Below are 22,937 nucleotides of genomic sequence, written 5' to 3'. Positions count from 1 at the left end.
CCATCCATGGGTGCAGACAGTAACGAAGGATTGAGACGAGACTCCTGACACTTCCTACAACCTTCTTTCAAGATTCAACAAATACTACACAAATTAAGCAATTTTTCTGAAAGCAGCTCCTGGCTGAGCTGGCTTGTCAGGCCCCACAGCAGGAAACCACACAGAGAAGTGGATCTCCAGAAGGTCTCCGCAAGGAGCCAAGCTTCCCTTAGTTCCCACCAGGCCAGCAAGAGGCCAAGGCCACCAGCAGTGCTCCTCTGTGTGACCCAGTGCCTCCATGCTGAGGTCAGACAAAGCAGTCAAGTTGTAAAAGTCGCATGAGAGGAAGTTTTGGGGTATTTTGAATTAAATCCATAGATCTGGCCCACTCATTTTCTCTGCCATAAGAGGGGAAAACAAACAAAACCAAACCCCAGCAGACCGGATTATGCTCTGAGTTACAATGGAGTAACTTCACCACTCAAGGCAACAAAGGACTGAAACAAGATGAATCTTACCTTCCAAACTCATTTTCTCCATACAGAAAGGTACATAATTTCTGGAGGTAGGCCTATGGCATACAACTGGTTTAGCATGAAGAACTACTTACTAATACCATGAAGCAGCCTGCACTATCTACGGCATCCCTGGAGGATCTCCTCCCAACCCCCAATCTCAGACTAAAAAGTGATGTTTTTTCTCTACAAATTGAAGCACCCAGACTCTACGCAACAATTGCCTGGATATTATCGACATGATTTTTCCTTATAGCTTACACCGACCACACTGATTCCCCCCATCACTTCCCATATGAATAATTATGAAAGAAAAGGCACATGTCACTCAGGCAGACGCCAAGGTCATCGGATTCCCTAAACTTTTTCTGTTTCATCTGGATAGCTCAAGATACAATGTAACTAAAACACTTTGGCTTCCACAAAAAACAGTGGTGCCTCTCAGACACCGCAGAGTGAAAAACCCCCTGTTGTTCCAACAAACTAAGCACAGTTTCCTAAATGTGGGCTCCATGCAGCTGTATTACCAAAGCCTGCAAGCAGTGGAGATTTATATAGTCATTCAGTCTACGAGTAAAAGAGACAGCAGATAGAGAAGTATGAATTTTCAGGCCACATTTACCAATAGTGAAGATGTCTGAATTCTGGTTGCTTAGGGACCTCCCAGCAGTACCCACAGTCTCTGGAAGGCACTTGATTACTTTTACTTCACACATACATGACATCTTAAGTCCCCTTTTTTGAGTGGTCCTGAGATCCCTGAGCCCAGTTGAAAACCCATGGCTGCCCTGAGGTCCATCATACGGAGTTCTTCCCAGGGCTGGGGCCCCACTGCCAGCAGCAGCAGCCACACAGCATGCACCCCGTCCTTCCACGTTGTCACCACTGCTGAAGATCAGCTGCTGTTTCCAGACTATGGCAGAGTGGGAGGCCACGGGAGAAGAGACATGTGATGCACTCTGTACCTTGCACTGACCCTGTCGGGATGGTGACCGAGCTGCAGAGCCCAACAACCTCTTCTGCTTGCCCTTAACAACTTATCTGCCCCATGTATTACACAGAAGATAGTCTTCAGGGTTGGTTTTTTAAATTAAGACAGAGTAATTCAAATTTTTTACCTAACAGAATGCTTCTTGTCAAATGATACCAACACACTGACCAAGACAGCTAGCATTTGCCTTAATGGGGTCATTGTGCCTCCTCTTCCTTACACAGTTTGTTAAAAACCCTGTAGCTGAACAAGACAAAACTCAAGGCCGGTGTTTCACGTGTGGTACGCTCCTCTGCTTTCCTTCTCAAGACCACTTGAAAGAAAGAAACGCAGCCGTGCAAAACAGAGAAATCGGGCAACATTGAACTTGTCATGTTTTCAGACTCTGACAAAGAATATCACAGGTTTATTGACATAGAATTGGGACATGGAAAATCTTCTGTATTGTTATATTTAAACTTGTTTTAAAAATCTACAAAGCACTTCCCTTCTGAGAATTAGTTATGTCAACCACTTCGCTGCAAAAGCCTTGCCACAAACACACTTCCTGTTCATAGCTGATTACTTCCACAGTTAAGTGCTCTTAAAGGCTGATCAGGCATAGCATGTATTCACCAAACCCTTTTTACTTCAGAAAACAAATAAATTTCAACAACAGACTAAGGCGCTTCTGAAAGGGTCATCAAAAAAATAAAGGGTTTTATTTACAGAATTCAGCATTTATAAATGTGCTTTGAATGCAGCCTAATTTTCTAATGTTTAGGCAATCATAGCAATTGTCTGTTCAAATCAGAGACCAACTATCTTCTCATTTGTGCATGCAAACTGTGATAAATAATGCAGGTATCAGCCTAAAACATTAAATTTAATAATTCTTCTGAATTATTTTTTAATCTATTTTATATAAATATCCTATACCCAACAATTTTTGGCATTTATCCAGAGTCTCATTTGCAGAAACTATTGGCCCCAGGTGTTTGCTAAGTTATAAGGTGCAATTTAATTTAGCACCTTCTCTCGCTACATCCAATTTCTACAGTGAAAGCTACAATATTGCTCCTTATAAACAACAAGCAATCATGTTTTCAGACAGTGTCTACTTCCCATTGACATGGTGAGTTTAGTATTTGAAAATAGAGTTCAAACCCCATTAACCATTTCAAACATTTTCACTCTAAATCTATTTTAATAGCTTTTAGTCTGAAAGCATGTTACCAGTGGTTAAATCTTCAGACAGATGCATCAAAAATAATTGTATTTACTTCCTGAAACAGCAGCCCTTCTAAGAGAGCTAACCACACATGGGCAGAAATGTTCCTGTATGTTAATGCTTAGATTCAATCTCTCTAAAGAAAAGCTGCTCAGCCCCACTATTTATCCAAGTAAACAAATTTACTTAACATTACCAAAAACTGTAATGAGTTAGTCCACCAAATTAAAAAGCATGATAAGATGCAATTTTGCTGTACAAATACTGCAAATGCTGTCACTATGCGGGGCTCCTGACAGGCTGCTGTGCCAGCACAGACCTCACTGAGGAGGTACGTGCATGGAGGCAAAGCAAAAGGAAAGCAACAGAGCACATTTAAAGGACAGATTTTGCCCTATCACACACCGAATCACATTCAGTGTGAGAGGCTAGGCTTTGCCCACACAGCATTTGCTTTGCTGACTGCATTAGCTCTCTCTATTTAAATAGCTGGAGTGCATCCCTTGAAGTTTAGACATCTCCTGCTTTCCTGCTCTTCCCAGCCATGAATTTGCACGTCAAGGATACCCATATCCCCATTAGTCATGAGAATAATGGAATCAATTTCTGGTCCTCTAAGGATGAACAGATGTCTATCACATGGGAAAGTGGGAGATAAGCCACGTGCTATTGAAAATAACCCATGATCTCACCACTGTAACTCTTCTGATCTTAGAAATAACAGTCAGGTTTACAGGCTTCCAAGGAGGGTCTTAAGTCTTGTGCTTAGAGATGCCCTTGTGGCACATGCGCTCTGTTTCATGTGAAGAGGTAATGTCATTGCCTACTCTTGTCTTCTCCCCTTAAATACTCATCTGGTCCTGTTGTGAACTTCCAGTTGTATCCAAACAAACAACTTTTGTCCCTGCACAATATACATCTAGCAGAGGTTTCACAATCTGAAAGATAGGGAGATTTTGGCTCTTCCCTGTTCAGAGCAAAAAGAGAAGCCTGGAGACAGTCATACCTGCAGTGACGGAGAATATTGGCACTGCATTACTCAGCCCCTCTTCTAAGGCCTCCCTGATACTTGGAGGGCACTTGGGTGGGCTTTCAAAAGCCGAGAAGAGCACGGAGCACATCAGGCTGCACTTCAATAGGTTTTGCATTACACAGTTAAGCTTTGCCATCTTACACCTGTCCTAAATTTAGGCAATGAATTATTATTTCTATTGCAGGTTCAAATCAGACATTCAGCCACATTTATACAATTCTGACTTCCAATTTTCAAACAGATTTAAAAAATAGTACATGGGGAGAGAAGGAGGAAAAAATTTTCATGACCCAGGGAGTATTAACATGCTTTTATACCATATCAAATTGCAGTACCTATTAAATACTTTCAGCTACCCTTTAATGACAATTAACTTATATTTATCAACACATTGTTTATATATATTTGGTTACTAAACCTCCACACAAGCAAAGGTATCAGCAAAGGAGTGCTGAGGCTGTTGCCACTGAGGGAGAGCACCAATGACTCTATGCAAGACTTCCAATCCTGGAGAGATTTGAAAAGAGATTGTTAGGGGTTCAGTGGATTTCCTAATGATGGTGACATGAAGAAAGGATTAAAAAATACTTCTGAAAGGATACAGTAACCATTTTGCTTGACTACATGAAGGCACTTAGGAGCAGAAATACAAATGTATGACAACAAATTCATGCAAGACTAAGATAGGAAAGGTTAAAGGTGAGAGGGAGGCCAATCTGAAGGAAGTTGCCACACTTCTTTCTCGGCCTCCTTTCTGGTAAACACATAGGAGAAAAGTGAGAAATAGGAATGCCAGACAGCAGTGGTTCCAGTTGTCAAGGAAGAGTGTGGCCAGGTCTGGGGAACAGGTGGTGAATGGAACCCAATGGTGAGGATGCAAACCTACCAGCATCACCACCAAGCACGCATTTTTATGAGCGCAACAGGAAGCCCATTGACTCCCACGTACTGCCATCAAGAAGCTCATGAGTGAAAGCTCATACTCATGTGACAAGGAGCTCCTGTGAAACACTGCAGATCCTTCCTCCACACAGTTGCTGTATTGCTGCAGAATTTTCCACTGGCCATTATTTCACAGCACAGCAACAGAAGGGTAATTTGTTCATGGGATCCAGGAGCAAGTGAAAAATGAAGCTGAGCTAACGTGCTTTTTCTCAAAGGAAACTGGACTTTAGGCAGGAAGGAGGAGAGTTAGCGAGCAATGCATTGCTAGCAAAACAAGAAGTGGAACTGATGTGAACAATTTTTTGTTGTTGTTTTAAAGGATTATTAAGCACAGTTACAAAAACTAAAGCATCTTTTCCCCAGCTGGAGTAAAACCAGAGAAATGGAGGAATACATACTATCAGGTTCAGACTGATACCAAGAATTCTTTGCTGTTCCACATACTTCTCATAAGATGTTGGAAATGAACAACAAAAGCCTTGTGAGAATAACTGCATTCTCTTTGAATTGCATTCAAAGAGAGAAAGCAACTCTGAGAAGAAGCAAAAGACCAAACATTAGAGCAGCTACGATGATAATTAACCCATATCTGATGCATGTGGTGAATACTACAGATCCAGAAATGGGAAATCATTATTAAAAACAGAATTTTCTCTTATGTCACTACCTCAGATAATACTTTTAGTGGGGTTTCACTCTGAAGAGACTTCTGCCCATAGGATGTGCTAACACACAGGCCCAAACTGGGGCTGCATCAGCACTGAGCCACAAAGTCTGATGCAACTGTAATCATTAGGAGTTAAACAGTAATGTCCATCATTTCCTGGGGCATTATCCCATTAAATAACACTCAGAGCCAGCCTAAGCACCTCCTAATTCAGTCAGTCCTGGATCTCTTTCTACACAAATGGCTGACCCAGACTTTTGTGCACAGGTGATATTTCAGCAGGAATGAGGAGGGCTATAAATAGATATTCTGCAGCTGCAAAACCTGCCTGCTATGAAAGCTCTGCAGTCCTGTCTGGTGGCATAGGCTCTTGTTACTGCAGCTGACTTCAACAGAACACAAAGAAAAGAGCCAGGTTTATTGCAAGGATATGGACCCTACCTATCACTGCCTCTGATCTTCTGTGAGTACAGGCCACCGTACCTCTATCATCTGTCTTAATATTTTTTTTTCTTTTTTTCTTTAAAAGATTATGGAGAATAGTTGCAAAGCATAACACAGAGGAAACAAAATAGAAATAGCTACTAAAAGCCAGGCACCAACTGCTCAAAATGAAATGAAAATAAGGATATGAAAATATGGTTTGACAGGCATAGGTCTTGAGCAGTAGGACATTATTCTTCTTTCACTGAGAGGATTTGCTCCACTGACTTGAGCTCAGTTACTCTAAATCAAGGGGCTCAAGGGCCTTCTGACAACACACAGTATGTCTAGTCAGCTTCATAATGCTAAATTTCAATTTCATAAATTCACAAATGTGCAAAATGGATAAAGGAATTAACGATGATGAAAAAATCTATTCTGTTTCATTTTCTCTCAATCCCATGAGCACATTAACTCAGTTAATGCCACCAAGGAAACAGAGCCATTTAGTAAAACAAAGTCGATTAGATTAAGCCAGTCCCACAGGACAGTAGCAGTGCCATGAGCTGATGGGAAGGGCCCTCGCACAGCAGTTAAAACTGGTCACAAATTGAAATGTATTGCCATTAGAAAATGCCTATTCATCAAAATCTAAATCTTTTACAGAGATAGGTTGATTTTGAAGAAGTTGGTATAAGATGCAGGCAATCTGCCCGCTTACTTGTCTGGCAGCATGCCGCCCCACCGCCCGGCAGGCAGCCCCTGCCCTCCTGAGCTGCCCCACTGCTGCCTTGGTGAGGGCTGCCCTCGACTTGCAGGTTCTCAATTTCTTTGCAGCTTGCCAGGACAAGCAACGGGGAACATGGAACGAGGTCAGGCAGTTCCATGGCTGTGGGCTCCAGTATCTACTGTCTGTCAGCATCCCACCATAAGAGTCTGCCTCAGCACTGGGGACCCTGCACCACTCATCACTCAGGATGCCAGATTGCAAACCCCACTGGAGAAGAATTTAAGACAACCCCCAAACCAAACAAAAATCAAGTCCATTTGGATTTATCTTTGTCCTGTAATCTAATGTCAGCAACAGCACAGCTAGGAAATATGTCACAGCCACCATCTAAAAAGTCTGACTTTGAGCAGAAGGCTGGAAATCATGGGCTGTCTGATTCTAGTGGCTAAATACATTAAACAGAATAGGATCAGAAAGACTGGATATAATTTGCAGGTGAGATTAAATTAGATTATAACAGTAGGGAGAGATTCCAGCATTGGCCAAACTACCACTGTGCTGAGCAAACAGACAAGTATACTTTATGGAATAACATGTTTTCTGAGTTCCTGAAATATATTTGGGAACAATCAAGGCTTCAAGCTTTATCTAGTCCTGAACAGTAAATTCACTCATATACAAATGTCAGAGAAAAAGAGTGAATTTGGTGGTAGAGAAGTAAGACATTACACACATGAATTAGGAAAATCTTGGAGAGCCTCTGAGCAATTTCTGGCTCTTCCTCTAGCAATGAAGATTAAATAAATGAACAGACAAATCTAAGAGAAAGAATAAGACACATTTGCCTTGTACTTACTGAAAAGTCATCATCAGGGAATAATATCAGATCCTTAAACTGGTTATCCCCAATATTTTTTTCAATCTCTGTGATAACAGCTTCATAATCCAAAGGCTCCAAGAGTTTGGGTTTTTCCTGCTGCAGAAAGAAAGAAAAAAAAAATCAACTCATCTCTCTACACTCAAATTTACCTTCCTCCACCTTCATAAACTGAGATCTGCTGCATTTTTCCTTTTTTAGTCCAAAGTATGAATAACTTCTTCTGACCTGCTTCCTCCCTCTTCTTCCCAACTTGTTGCAGCTGATCTCATGCAAGAATAGAGGAGGTGAGGAAATGGAGACAGTTGTAACAGTCACTCTCCATCTAATACCTCAAGAGCAATCTGTCAGCTCATTAGAGATCAAAACCACCACATTAATTTACCTGTCATTCTCAGGAACAGTCTCTCTTTCTATGTAAATACAGGTAGGCAAACAGACAGATGAACACAATTTGAACTGAACAGAGATATGATTTTAAGCTAATATGTTTTAGAATAAATAACTTACTAATTTCTTCACTGTTTTACATAGTCCCACCTCTTTGAACTGCTGGTAGCTTGTGAGTGCCACCACATTGTTTTACCTGGTAATAATCCAAGGTTATTCTCCTGAAATAAACTATCTGGCACCGACCCCCATGATTTCTCTTGTCAGAAATAGGATTACCATCATCATAATAGTACCACTATTGCCCAAAACAGCAGTAAAATAAGAAACCATCTAAGGAACAGCAAAACAAGAGTAAAGTCACATTGTCTTGAAATACAACCCAAAAATAGAAAAAGAGAAGCCCTTCTGATGTCTTAGAATACATTAAACAAATGAAGAATCATATATTAAAAGTGTCAACATTTGCTTAATTCAAAGACTTAAGCATCAGTAAATGAGAAAGGGCAAGAGAACTGCTAGAAGGGATAGAAAAGCAGGTGATGAGAAAGAAAGAGGACACTAGTGGAAAGCAAATGCAGAAACACTTCTGCAAAACACTTTTTCAGTCTGATGCAATGGTGGACATTAAGTTGTGTTTTACCCACTGTTTTTGCTCTGCGCTATTGAGAATAATATAAAGTTTCCCTTCTTCCCTCTTTCTTAAATCAAAACATGGTGTATTGGAAAAGAAAGCTTTCACATCTCCATGAAACAAACTTCTCCCATGGACAATCTCATGGTTCTCTATTATATTTATATATATATATATATATATATATACACACCACTCACATATGGTCCATTATACATATAATGGTCCATATATACCAGTCTCTCCTCCTTTTGACTTTTCTGGAGAGTTCCTGTTTCTTCAGTAATTACACTCATCTCAGGATTTCTCCCCAGCCCTTGCGAACACTGTTACCCTTCTATATTAAGTTCAAGACTCCCTTTGGTATCAAATGCATCTCTGAAAAGTTTAATTTAAGTGTCAGTAACACAGCCACACAAGATGGATTAAAACACTAGGATACACATGTTCCTAGAAAGTTATTCAATTGCTGAACAGCTTGTGATAGAATCCCAGAATAACTCAGGACCATCTCCTCCAACCCCCTGCTCAGAGCAGGGCAAGTTGGGTCAGGCTGCTTGGGAACTTGTCCAGATGAGTCTTGAAAACACCCAAGGATGCAGATGCAATTTAAAAAGCTGGAGCTGTTCCTTCAACAGTTCAGTCTTATTAAGTCTTCTCAGTCTATTAAGTCTCTTAGTCCTAATTGCCAGCTTAAGAGTTAATAAACTTCTAAAAATCATTAGTATTGAGCATTCACAGGCCAAAAGCACTAACTACTGATGCTGAGACAGTAAAGACTTGTAAAAGATAGACAAGATCAACACATTATGTTAAGAAATAGAACGTTTTTGAAAGCTCTTTCCCAAAGAAACTGATTCATAAACATTGCTGTGGGATACCAGGGAGAGGGAGGAAAGAGAAGCAATACTTGACCTACCTAAATACAGTGTATCTTTAACTACCCACTCCCAGAAAAAACACTAAAAGATCTGGGTAAAATAAAAAGGGATTCTGACACACAGATACTGTTCTAGATTCCTTCCTAGGTGAATCTAGAAATGTACAAGGACAGCTGTATGTCTTGCCTTAGAGTTGTTAAGGAGAGATAGAATTAGAAATAAAACTTGGAATTGTTTAACAGAAAAAAACACCTTATCTAGAGGAAAGTATCTGTAAAACACACAGGGCCCAAATAGGAAGAAACAGTTTTAAAGTTTAATTTAGATTCTGTAACAGGACTGTATACCTGTGTGTGATGTTCAGGGAAGACAAAGCATCCTACTAGGACACATGAGACTTCGTATTACCTCAGCCACGTTACCTTAGACTGTCCCAAGCTGGCATTTGGCTCTGGCCAGTACCAGTTAACACAGTCCTGCTCAAGAAATGTTCAGGTTGAGTAGCAGCCGTATTCTTTAGCGAGTTTGTCTGCCATTTCCCGACAGCAGTTCCCCACAGATACATAACGGGGCCATCCAACCGTCTCACCATGTGCCGCTCACTCTTGTTTCCTTTCAAGTTGTATTGAGTCACTGCAGTATCGTTTAGCCATAAGTTTTAGTCTCTCCTTCATTAAATCAACCATTGTATCTATTTATTAAATATTCCTATATAGATATAAGTTTCAAGGAGTTAAAACATGAAAACTCCAGTGCACACTGAATGTACCATCTCTGCTGTAACACTCATTTTGGGAATGATGTGCAGGTCTGAACAAAAAAACGTCTGCTCAGTCCAAATTTAGCAGAAAGCAAACTTGTGGTAGCGTAACTGTTATCTTCAGTAGGAAGACTGAGAGCAACCATTTACAAGAAAACTCAAAGTGAAAAAAATACAGGCACTGACATTTAAGAGGTACAAGTGTATCATGCAGGCATTTTTCCTGTGCAATGGTTTCACTAAAACATGTACATTTTCTGCAGAAAGACATTGACTGCACTGAGAAACCTCCCTTTCTAGAGCAGATACTGTTAGGTTAATGGGTTTGCAACAATCTCAACTTTTAATAAGTCAGACATGCCATTGAAACCATAAATGCCCACTCTTCACAACCAGAGATGCATCAACACAACATTAGTCAGATGTTCCCTGGAAATGTCATGACTGTTACTTTCAACATCTCTTAAAAAACCCATAAAATAAGCAAGTGACATAAGTAGCCACCTTCCTATTGAAGTTACAGACTAAGAGCTGGGGAATCCCACAAATCTTGGGACTTCTCCTGAAATATGGGGGAATCCTGTAAAAATGTGCAGCATTTCCAGGTTCTCTAGGTCAATGGAAACTCCCCTTTTTGCTGGGGCTGGCAGAATGAAGAGGTATTCCTTCTTCCCCCTGGAAATCCCTGTGAAGTGTAGCATAGCTACACCTCCTTCAGAATTGATGTCACACAGATGTTCAGGTGCAGGTGGAAGCAGGGTAAGCTATGTCACACTCACCTCTCTTCTCTTCAGAAACTGGAAGCACTCAGAAAGCCACTCCCGATAGCTGCCTAAAACACTCCAGGGGAAAACTTCTCCTTGACAGCTGCAAGGTCACTTATGTGAGACAAGAATGCAACTTGAGAAAACCCCGAAGCAGAGAAACACTTCAAGTATATGAAAATCACTGTTCCCACAGCACTAATTCTCTTGATGTCAGTGCTGCGAAGTGTGATCTGATGGAAACATTTTACCACATATTAACAGACAAGTCTTATGAGAAAGTTTACACATCTGAAATGTAACTAAATGTAAGTAGATGTGTCTATCAAAATTACTGCAAAGCTTTTCAGTGAAGCACTTCCATATTTATGGTGATGTTTGTCTACTGTTGCAATGACAAATGCCATTCTTCCTTCTATGGCATTACAGCAAAATCCTGCATAAAAGGCAACACTGTATTATGCCAACTTCCATAAATCAGAGATGCAAGTAATAGATCATCCCTGTCAATACACCGACTGCAGAGATAATCTAGTCCATCCCCTGCCAACATCAAGCATGACACTAGAATAACCATGATGCCTCTCTATCAATTTTGCATGTTCTTACAAACCTTACAACTATGCAGTGTGGACACTGACTACATCCTTTGTAGAGCCTGTACTTTGGATTTGGCAAAACTGAGCACTGCAATGCTTAATGTTGCATTTGAGATAGGAAGTGGCAGCTGGTTTAGTTAGCAGTTTATCTCTAGAAGGCGTGGAATGACTGCTCAGCTTTCTCATCACAGGCAGACAGAAGCAGCAATGTGGAGATTAGTGAATCTCTCCCTGTGAGTGATAGCAGAGATTTGTAAATGAGTGGGGTTGATTTAAAGCTAATTTAATAACCATAGTGCTGCCTCTTCTCAATTTAACTTGTCTGCTCTGTTTGGAAACAGACCAACCCAGTAATCTGTGCCAAGATCAAATTATGCTGGCTTGGATTTTTATAATGCTTTTTATAGTCTCTATCTCAAGTGAGTAATGAATTACATTTAGTTGTACTGAAAAGGTTGTGAATACATGTAGTAAAGAGGCGCTCTCTGACTCCTCACCTGTTACAACAGCCACAGCAGTAACATTTACTTCATACCCTGTGTTGTGGAGCGTACTTCTGATGATGTTGAGCCAGCTTTTCCAAACTCTTTTTGAACAGTGAAGAGATCTTTAATGAGTACCGGAGCCAACACTACAGACAAATAATCACTACTTAATTTTACATGGGTGAAACAGCCCAGATTCCACCAGTGATGTTTGGCTTGATCACCATCATCTTCTGGTCTATGTACAAAAATATTATTTTTCCCAGTCATAATGACCAAAAATATCCACATAAATGATTTTACAGAAACAGATATGGTACCTGGCTTGCCTCCAGCTGCACAGATATCGTGCATTGATACTAGTACCCATATTCTCTTCATAATTATAGGACACAATGACTTATATAACATCCTCCTGAAGCCATATTTCTGTGAACACTCACTAAAGGAGGAAATGATGTAACTGAGACCAATAGTCTCTGGATAGTCATCCCAAGCACTTCCCCATTCTAAAAATAAACTAGACTGAATGCTATGATTTTCTAATGCTATAATGATGTATTATTCCCAGACACCAAATACTGAGTATCTAAAATTATTGAATTTAATGCAGATGTTTAATGAATTTCTTCTCTTCCCCATACCAAGAAGAAGAAAATTAGAGAAACAGATACACAGAAAGAATTTAAGCTGATGGACTTCAGGTACATGGACTAAAATACCTTCATGACAAAGATCCACTGCATGTTCATAAAAAGTGTAATGGCCAGGACTCTGATTTTATATTTCATCCAGGCTATAGCTTGTCTAGAATTACAATTCATTCATACATGTGAAGTATGGAAATGGGCAGACTTACAAGAGAAAGGGCTACTTAATGAAATAACAGCATCACATTCCTTCATTTTTTTATAGAGTTCTCAAATATATTATTAACTAAGCCCAATCCAACTAAAACTCACAACAGCAAATTAAATTACTTGCTGGGATGACATCAATGTGAAGTGCTTCTCACACTTCTTATTCTTCCTTTCCCCAGTTATATATTGTCTCTGGCATAATACATGACTTCAGATTTTTTTTTTTTTTTTTGTTAATATATGTAGCTAATTTTATTCCATCAGGGTGGACCAATTTAAATTGAATATTTCTTTGCAAGCCCATCCAAACTAAAGCTAAAGAACAGTCTCCATGGGACTCCATGACTTTTGGAGGAGGTGTAGCATAAAGGCTGAATTTAACCCTGGCTTCAGACATGCTGGTGATACAGATGGCCCAGCAGCTCTGAGGTGTGCTAGCCACAGCTGCCTGAATATTCTAGGAGCTGAAGCTGAGACTAGAAAATCATTCAATTTTACAGAGTCACAAATATTTTTACTTTTTTGTAGGACCAACATATGTCTCTATTCACCATTAGGCAGTACAGCAGTTTGATGCCTGGGGTGATTTCCATGGGAAAGGGTATTTGCACTGGGTGCACCTTCTTCCCACACCAGCTGAGATCACAGGTGAGCAGCCAGATGACCCAACATGCTCCTGGCAGCAAGACCCATGGCAGCACTTATACCCAGTGAGCAGAGACAGAACAGTCACACAAGGATTATGGTGTCTCCCACACCTGCAAGCAGCTGAGCTGGGAGTAACAGATCTCATCAACTCCAGATGCTCTCATCCCACAGGCCTGCCCTCTCTCTGCTCCCAACACACCCCACATCATCTTAGGGATTTTCTTCAAGGAAAATAAGTTTTCCATTTCAAGCACAGGGGAAGAAATACAGGGTCTGCAAAAGATACTCAAGGAAAGGACAGGGAAGCACAGCCAGAATCAGCAGGCAGATGGTCTCTCCTTTTATATCTCATCATTTTTACAATTGCTTGGCCTGGTATGCATCTATTTACAGTCAACAAACCCTCTGACCACATTACAAAGGCTACACTGGGCTCAGTATGTGATCCACAGTCAACAAATTTATTAAAATTAGTGGTACAAAGAAAATTTTCTGTGACACTCCCTCCATTCCACCCATGTGAAAACACATTCATTTGTCAGGTCCAAAATGTTTAATTTGTCACGTCTTTCAGTAAACCCTGGAGAACTGCACTTGGAAAGAATCCAGCCAGTCTTTCAGGGCTGCACAGCACAACTGCTACACTCTTTAGTGTCAGCAGTGAAGCCGACATGCCAATAAATTTCATTAAGGGGATTGCCAGTTCCCACAAGACTCTGGTACAGAGAAAATTGCAAAGAATTACAAAAAGATTCAAACCTCCAAATTCCTGGTGATTCAGAAATTAGTTTCCAAAATGCTATAGTGCCTATCAGCAGCTTAAGCAGTGCAAAAGCAGGGAAACCTATGGAAGATACTGCTAGGAATAATGAAAGTGAAAAATCATCTTCTTTCATTAAAGCTTCTTTGTTTAAAGAAAATTCTGATTGACACCAATAAGGAATTTGCTTGACTAAGTGAGACTGTACAAATACATCTGGGGTGTGATGAATCTTAATTGCTTACATTGGAAGTTACCTTTGTTTTCTGGATCTAAATCTATAAAGGTGCACTTTGTGTATTTTCCAGCTTTAACAGTTACCGTAAGAGAATTCAGTGTATTAAATATTTGAAAAATGGAGACACCTCTTATCTGGATGAGCTAACTCAGATCATTGTCATTTTAACTGGTAAGCCAGCTGCAGCCACCAGAGACTTCAGTGGCACCCAGACACGTAACTTCTCCAGCAAGCTGACCGATGAGCAACCAAGGTTAATAATACTCAAACCACAAAGGCCTGTTCTCAGGCAGCTGGGAGTGACCTATTCTTTCTATTACCTTTTATTTCTCAAGTTAGAACTTACTGTTGCTTTCACTATGAATTTTTAAAGCACTAGGCTTCATAAAACTTTCACACTCATGGTTAAAATGTGCAAGCCACACAGGGCTGATGCTTCAGCAAAGCATCCATCCATGCTGGTGGGAGAGAGGGGTTGCTTCATGCTACACCTGACTGAGTTTCCTGAATTCTGTTTCCCGATCATGATTATACATCTAGCATTGTAGCCTCTCTGAGGTGCTTTCTGAGTCTGGAAGGTATATGCATGGGCGTGTACACATGTGCATCTTCAATGGCTAGCACTTGCCATTTTACACATTAGATAAAACTATCTACATGGTCTGCAAAATATTCACAGTAACAAGAAAACAACTTACTTGTCCTCTTTATGCAGTAGCAGGAAACCCTATTTAGGAAGGAGATAAATTTAATTTAATCATGAAATTACTAAAATCAGCATTATCATGCCACTGACAACAAGACCTCTAGAGGAACTGCTAAGTTTTAAAACTAAGTTTCATGTATTGGCATTTCGAAATGTCAAAAATTACAGCTTCTAAATAGTGAGTCCTTCTGAAGCCTAGACTGAATATTTACCTGTAGGTCACTTCAGGGGAAAAGCAAGACAGTCTTGTAGTATCCTAAGCATTATTACTTTTTCTGAAATTTAATTTACATAGACCTCTAACATGGCAACACTCAGCCACCTCACTCCCCTTACCTGACCTTAGTCAGAAAAACCCCAATGCAGTTATAGAACAAAAGGTTTTCTTTAAAGCTACCATGCTGAATCTATTCATGAAGCAAGTAAGCAAAAGCCAAAGATGTGAATCACTTATCTTCATACAGGCATCTGAACAGGCAGGTAGGATGCACTGGAAGGGGACTGGGAAGGAGGGGTGGGAGCTGTGGGGAATGGAAAGGACCTGCCCATTCAGAGCTGGAGCACTCCATCCAGCCACTGGCCTCAGTAGTGATTATTTCACCCCAGGGAAGGAAAAGTGAATTGTCCTGCCCTGGGCACCACAAAGAGGATGCTGGAGTGAGTCTAGTTCAACTATCCTGCAAACATTTTTTGCTTTATGTTCACTTTTTCTAGCATGGGCTCGGATGGGCAGATGCATGGTCACAAACAGGAATGTTACCAAAACCATCCTGCAACCTGTGCACAGTGGATTTGACCAAAGCTTTTAAGCCTCCAGTACAAAGTTTATGTAAATAGCACTTCTGACTCTGTATACACACACACAGATAAGTTCACATACATAGAGTTATTGTAGTCTAAGGAAAATCTACATTAAACAAAAGATACTCCCAATTTTTGCCTTTAAGTGGCACTCAGATGACCCTCACAGCAAAGGTAGAAACTCAGCTCTGACACCTACAGCATTTATACGGCAATAATAAAACTAGTTATAGCAACAAGATCAGGCCAAACCAGTCCCCTTCTGTGTAAACTGGATGAATAAGGGAGATGGGGTGATCTATCCACCATCATCTGTGTACAGGTTCAGGGGAAGGACATGCCAGGTGTCCCTAGCTCAGTTGCTCGTCCACCAGCTCACCCAGAACAAACCTGCTAAAACAGGGGTGTATTTTACATAACACTGTGCACAGCCCAGAATTGTCTTTAAAAACATTTTTATTTACTTTGAAAATAAAGGTTTCTTTTTAGTAGACTTTGGTCTACTAAAAGTACTTAGGAGTACGTAGGAAACACTTCTTAAGGACCAAAGGGAAGCTTCTAATGTTTGTTCATTAGATCACAGTCTGATGTTAAAGACTTTGATCACTATTTTAAGTCTAATGAAGTTGCAACACAGCACATAAGGAAACTACACTGCCCATTTTCACTTAAATGCTAAAATTTAGATGAAGTCCTAGACTGTAGACTGAGCAAGCAGTTTTACTGAAAGGGTCAAGACCAATTCAGAAGCCTCTGAAGCAAAGCCAACTGTTTGCATTAGCTCTAAATAAACTTTTAAAAAATACCATTTGGCTTCTAGAGAGTATCATACATGCTGTTCTGCTTCATTTTACTCCGTGAATATCTCTCTTTTTCTACCTACATTATGGTTACTTATCTCTTAATGAGTTTTAGACATTCTTCATGCTACATATGAGTAAATAATTGTAAGTATTTCCACAAACTTTACCTGCAAAAATTAGTACCATCTATATGTGACCATTATAAACTCAGATGTCACAATGACGTTGAAATTATAATCACTTCCTTGACATCAACTACCCTCCCAATCAGTTATCTAGCTATCAAGTCATTTACACCCACAGGATGTAAATGAGAGCAACATCTGGTCAACCACACTGAGCAACATACAAGCAATTAAAACTAATCAGATCATAATTAGTCTTACAAAAAAAAAAGAAAAAGAAAAAGAAAAAGAGTTTCCAGCAAATAATACAAGTAATACAAGTCTATCTAAAGAATATACAGGTATAAATGTGGTATATGAAGAAATGCACTCTTTGAATAAGGTCCCCACATACAAAAGCCTTTAAAGCTGCAGTGGGAGCTAATGCCGCTTTGAAATCTGCAGCGTGAGCGGTGCAGAGGACTGATGCATGAAGGAGAGATCGGCTCCTGATTGACAGCAAAAAGTGCCCATAGGCCAAAGATTTAACATGCTCCAATTATGAAATATCGGGTAGAAAAACACAGGTCACAAGCCAAAAATGTAAAGTCAAGTGTGTCTGCATCTCCTAAGGGCTAAACAAACTATTAAGAAACACACTTGAAGAATAACATGACACAGTGACACCATCTTAGGCTATATGATGTCTGAAAAGAACAGAAAACAGAACAGATTACAGAATATATTCTGCTGAAAACCCAAGTTATGTGTGACATTACAGCAGCCAGCCACTTCACGGGAAATGCAGTGTGAACCACAAGCCTCTGATGAAAAAGGCGCTTTACCTATTTCCAATTAAAGGCAACAGGCACACGGTTACAAGTGCTCTAAGTTTTAGGTCAGAGTATGGTACATTTTATTGATGCTTGGAAGTCACAATTCAAAAGTTCTTTGGCATCACTAAATTGAGCATACTCTCACCTTCTGTTATCTGCGGATACAGGCAAAAATGAACAAATACATTCCTCTTCATCTGCAGGCAGGCTACTGATTTATTGTTACTGATAAGATTTTGTTTTATTCCAGGCCATACTTTCCTGTAAGGCTTCAACCACTTCTGGTGAGCACTATTCACATATAGTCAGGATTTGTACAACAATGACAAAAACACCCTCTGAAATCCTGGTTAGGAGGGAAGTCAAGCAGCAGTGCCTACCTCCCACCAAAGTCTTGTGAACTGCCAGGTTGAGAAGCTTTCAGCAGCCCCATCAGCATTCATTCTTGGGACGCAAGATCATGAAGCTTAAACTTGGTGTCTTTGACTGTATGCCAACAGCTCAGGGCAGCGGAAAGCACACTGTAAAGTAACCTTGTCAAAAAGGTACATTTCCATATAAAATATCTATTCGAAATGGCAGCTAGTCACGAGCAAACCCCAAACACTCTACTAGATTAACCACAGGCTATTTTAATCAATTTGTGACCAAGTGTTACAACTGCAAAGTTATTTTCCTTCCTATTTAAAAAAGCTAATGAGAATAATCTTATTCAGTGTATTACCACTGATTCTTTATTACACTGGATATGCAGAATAGTCTCAAAAGAGCCTCCAGCATACACATGCAAACACAGCTTGTAATTGGATAAGTAAAACTACAGATAAAACCAAACACCTCTTGCCACGAAGAAAAGGGTCACTGTCTCCAAATCATTCTTGGGGAAGCCATTACATGTTTGACGTTAAAAGTAATCTCTCATGTTAACAGAATACACTGAAAAGCAGTGCTTGCCTAAGGCTTCTCAACAGAAGGCTGTAAGCATTTTAACTAAAGCTGTCTGCAGTTCCAATTTCAGTCAGGAAAACTTAGGCACAATGCAGTTAACGTGAATTGCCCACTGACACACACCAGAGTTTCAGGATGCACAGTCATGGCCCAAAGCCATCACTAGCAAAGCTGCCATCTACCTCGCAGGGCAGAACCTCACTCCAGGTTTCCACCAAGGGCTCTGGAGCTTTCTCCATTTGCTCTCTGCACTGCAGAAAGACAGTGGCTTTCTCCTCCTCCTGGACACAAGAGGCAGAAATCGCCCATAGCAGATTGTGAGATCTGAAATAGCACAGAATAACTTTCTGCTCCAGAAGCAGCATTATGGATTTTCAGGGAACTGCCAAGCATGTGTTACCAGGCACCAGAGAGGCTATCACACAGTGCTGCTATCAGTACGTGTCTGATCGACAATGTGATGCTATACAACGGTCTCCCTAGTGCACCTGTGTTCTGTAAACTCCAGAACTCCCTGTGCTTCAGTCTCAGACTTCAGTAATCATTCTTCAATGTTCAGTATGTCACCACACAGATTGATGAGAGTCAATCCTACATACAAACCAAGGAATAAATCCTACTCTCTCCTACATGTAGGCTGAAGAGTGTCAACTAATTTCTTAGCAATTTGGTAGAAGAGATGGAAGAAGAGGTGCATACTCACACAGCTTAATCTGTGAATTTCTCCTTGATTCACTCGCCTAATGGTCCTTCTCTTCCTCCGCAGTTCACTGGGCTCCCTTCTGAATCTCCCGCGAAAGCTCATTGTATCCACAGGCATTCAAGCAGCAAACAAATCTCTCTTTAAAAACTCTGCTCCTTTAGCCTCTTTCCTTCAGCAGCTTCAGCATAACAACTGGAAGCCGTGTATACAGTTCAAGGGGGAAGTATGTCTAAAACTTATATGCTGTATCCACAGTAACTGAACAGAAAGAAGAAGAAAACCAGCAATAACTCATTTCTTCCTATGAATAATATTCTGCTATTAAGGCAAGAATGTCTCATTAAACCATAAATACACCCAGACCCCGCCTCTAATGCAAATCAAAATAGGAAGTGGTAGAAAAAACTGCTTGCAACTAACTTTGTCTCAAAACCCCTTACGTCCTTTCTCCTTACCACCCTGCACGATTCGAAAGCCTAAACAGCTGCACGCTTACTTCACGCGCACGTATGTCTGCAAGCTAAAAAACCAGGCACTCACAGAACAATCACCTTCTACTGAGCCCCTAAGTAGCAGATGTCAGTCACAGAGCACACAGCAACAGGTTCATTCTGCTGGGGCCCAGAATCGTCTCTGCTTTTGGACCAAGGTAACGATTCCCCTTTCAAAGTAGCATGAAACATCAGTAAGAGGAAGCACCCTGCAAATTCCTGAATCTGCAGACAGTTATGAAAAGGGAAAAATAGAGAATTTTACATGCTAATATTAAGAATACATTTTTGGCCTGTAAAAACCTGGTTTTAGAAGTGTTTGTCACCTGCTAACTAAGAAAAATCACTGCTTGCTTCAACCCTGCTCCCACCTCAGGTGAGAGTAAAGCTGCCAGAGCCTGTTTCCAGATGCCACGCGCAGGGGCAATCACAGCAGCTCCCCCAGCCCGCTACCCCACACGGGGGCAATCACAGCAGCACCTCAAGAGGTTAGAAGCTCCTCACTCAGTGCCTCAGAAGCAGAGAGGCAACAGGAGCAGTGACATGGGCAATCAAACTGTTCTTAATTAAGGTAGGAGTCTTGCCCAGTGCTCAGCTGTCTGAAGGCTGGCAGGGCACAAAGGTCTTTTAAAACTGAACAAACCCCCTCAGTGCCCACACATGTGCATGCACACAGACCCTTTTCTTCTCCTTTGTTTCAGCTGAGGATGCATCCTGCTGTAGCAGCAAAGCTGTGTTCCCCTTGCATTCCCCTATGCACACAGTCTATGTGCCACGCATTAGGGTTTTTTTTTTATTTTTAGTTATGCACACTGATGTTAAGTAAGACAAATTGATAGTTTTTCTGCTTTTTCATTCTACATTTTTCACAAACTGGATGATAAGCATCTTTTTCACAACTTGTTTCAACACATTACTCTGAGATCTGCAACTTTAACCTGAGTGCCATTTTTTTTTTCTTTTTCTTTCCAGAAAATAATTCTAAGTTCTATGAAATCTTTCATGCATTTTTCAGCATTTGTAATATTTGATCTAAAGTAACAAGCCTCTGCAGAATTTTCATGACTGTTCCACATGCTAGATTTCCATGCCAGGAGAGCAGAGTCCAGCATGTCTGATCTGACCACTACAAAACAATGCATGGGTCTGACTAGTTTGTGCTCTCTTCCACAGTTAAAACATGGTGCAACTTCAGGAATTAAAAAAACATCACATCATTATCTTCATTGGGCTTTGCCTTCGAGGAGATCACCTCCTTTAAACTGTGTGTTACCAGCCTGCTGTGTGACTGCTTAAGACAGATTTCACTGTACTCCTACTTAGCAGTGAAAAGGATCTGTGTCTGGCACTAGAAAACAGAAAAGACAACAGAAACCCTTTGCCAAGGTATGCAGACATTTCAAGTGGCTACCAATATAGCACCGCAACATTAACCAAGTTGGAATTACTTTGTTTTCTCTCAAACCACCACGCTATCTATACCAAGTCCCAAGTGCCGCTCACGTAACATAGTGAACACAGCTGCCAAGACTCTTGGTCCTTGCCAGAAGTTAAATTTAACGCTGGATCCATCAGCTCTGCTGGCTTAACTTTCAGCAGATATCAATTTCTCTCAGAGGCTCCTTTGCCTATCGAGTCCTTTCTGTAACTCACGCAGAATGAGCTGAGCTCCATCTTTCCTTTCCTTGGGAAGGCTCTAGCCCAGCTTCCTGCCTTCAGCAGCACCGAGGAGCCCTTCCAGGGTGTCCTTTCCACGGAGATAAGGGTCACCACCACTTCCTGAGACTTTGATGAACTTGTGTTACTCCCAAATAAGACAAAAGATGAATTTAGGTTCAAGTTTCCAGCTGGTCCTTATCAAATTTACTCTACTGAGTATCTTCTGTCCAAAGAAATTTCATTCCTAATACTATTAAACCTCATTTATTTTGTGTCTCTGACAGTCAGTTTTTCAGACTCGATGCTAAATGCACTGGGTACTGTATTTTCTCAACACCAAGGCAATAAAGGTTAAAGCAATAAAATAACAAATAAGCTACATCATCCACACAGAGATATAAACAGAACTAATAGTAAACAACGGCAAATAAAGATTCCACTTTTAGACCTGTTTTGAATGCAAATCCCTCTACACTTGTATGGGGAACAACATCACCAGTCAAATGTCAAATAGTGCTTTGTCCTGTAGCTGAAGTACAAAGCAAATTTCATTAGCATTAGTGTGAATGTAAAAGATTCCCTAATCTTTCTTCAAAGACTTCTCTATCTCTTCGATTAAAGATACCAGGTACTTTAAGATGATCATAGAACTGGTTATGTTAATATGAATAAATCTCCTGTGATACTTTTTAAATTCAGAACTATTGCATATAGGGTGAGAAGTATTAGCCATACCTCCAGTTATCGCAAGAAAAGAGGTATCTGGTTACAGGAAATCCACAAGCCTTTGCTTATGTTTGTGCACTGTTGTATCAGATTCATATGGTCAAAATAAGGATGCTGAAACACTTCAAAAAAATTATAAAATATGTAAGGTAGTCAAATCAGTGTTTAATTGCCCTCTGCTATCTCTGCTGAACATTTTCATCTGTTCCCAGCATTTTGAACAAACTTACCAATATCTACATAGGAAAAATAATAACAGTTGTTATTTCCACTCGTGTTAAGGAATAGCTATGCGTTCCCTTCAGAGCCACTAGCATTCAGTTTTCTGGTAGGGGTCATAAGCTATTAAACAACTTTTATTCTCTTTTCCTACATTTCTTCTCGAGCTTCTGTCCAACTTAATTTATTTCACTCTTAAATCTATTCACTCTCAAGCTTCATTGACCTTGGTTTGAATCTATAATATACAGCAATATGTAAAAATATATTGCTGGACAAAACTAATGCACTGCTACAGTATGCCATGCAATCTACTAGTGCTTTGCTAGTAGTGATATAAAGATAGAAAAATTCAGTCCCTACATGTGTATCTTCAATATAAAAGACACTCAAAAATAGGCTAAAATGAGTTGCTGTGTAGCAAATACTGAATTCACCATACTGTCCTTCTAAAATAACATAATCTACCACCTCTCATCAAGAAGGATCAAGAAATGAAACTTCTGTTAGCCACACTGGCTTTTTTTTTTTTTTTTTTTAAATATGAATGTA

At 40.3% G+C, this 22,937-nt stretch overlaps 1 protein-coding gene across 1 annotated transcript in view; it reads right to left on the bottom strand.

Moving 5' to 3' along the window:
• The window catches only part of DOCK10 (dedicator of cytokinesis 10), a 136,057-nt gene that overhangs the window by 95,467 nt on the left and 17,653 nt on the right, over positions 1-22,937 (bottom strand). Inside the window, exon 2 of the mRNA XM_026854829.1 lies at positions 7,350-7,469. Coding sequence (XP_026710630.1) covers positions 7,350-7,469 — 120 coding nt within the window. The remainder of the gene's footprint in view (positions 1-7,349; positions 7,470-22,937) is intronic.

Source organism: Athene cunicularia (assembly GCF_003259725.1).
Source record: "Athene cunicularia isolate RWA chromosome 9 unlocalized genomic scaffold, athCun1 chr9_part1, whole genome shotgun sequence".
Lineage (NCBI taxonomy): Eukaryota > Metazoa > Chordata > Aves > Strigiformes > Strigidae > Athene > Athene cunicularia.
Note: the sequence above shows the minus strand (reverse complement) of the source record. Positions and strands in the feature narration are given on the sequence as shown.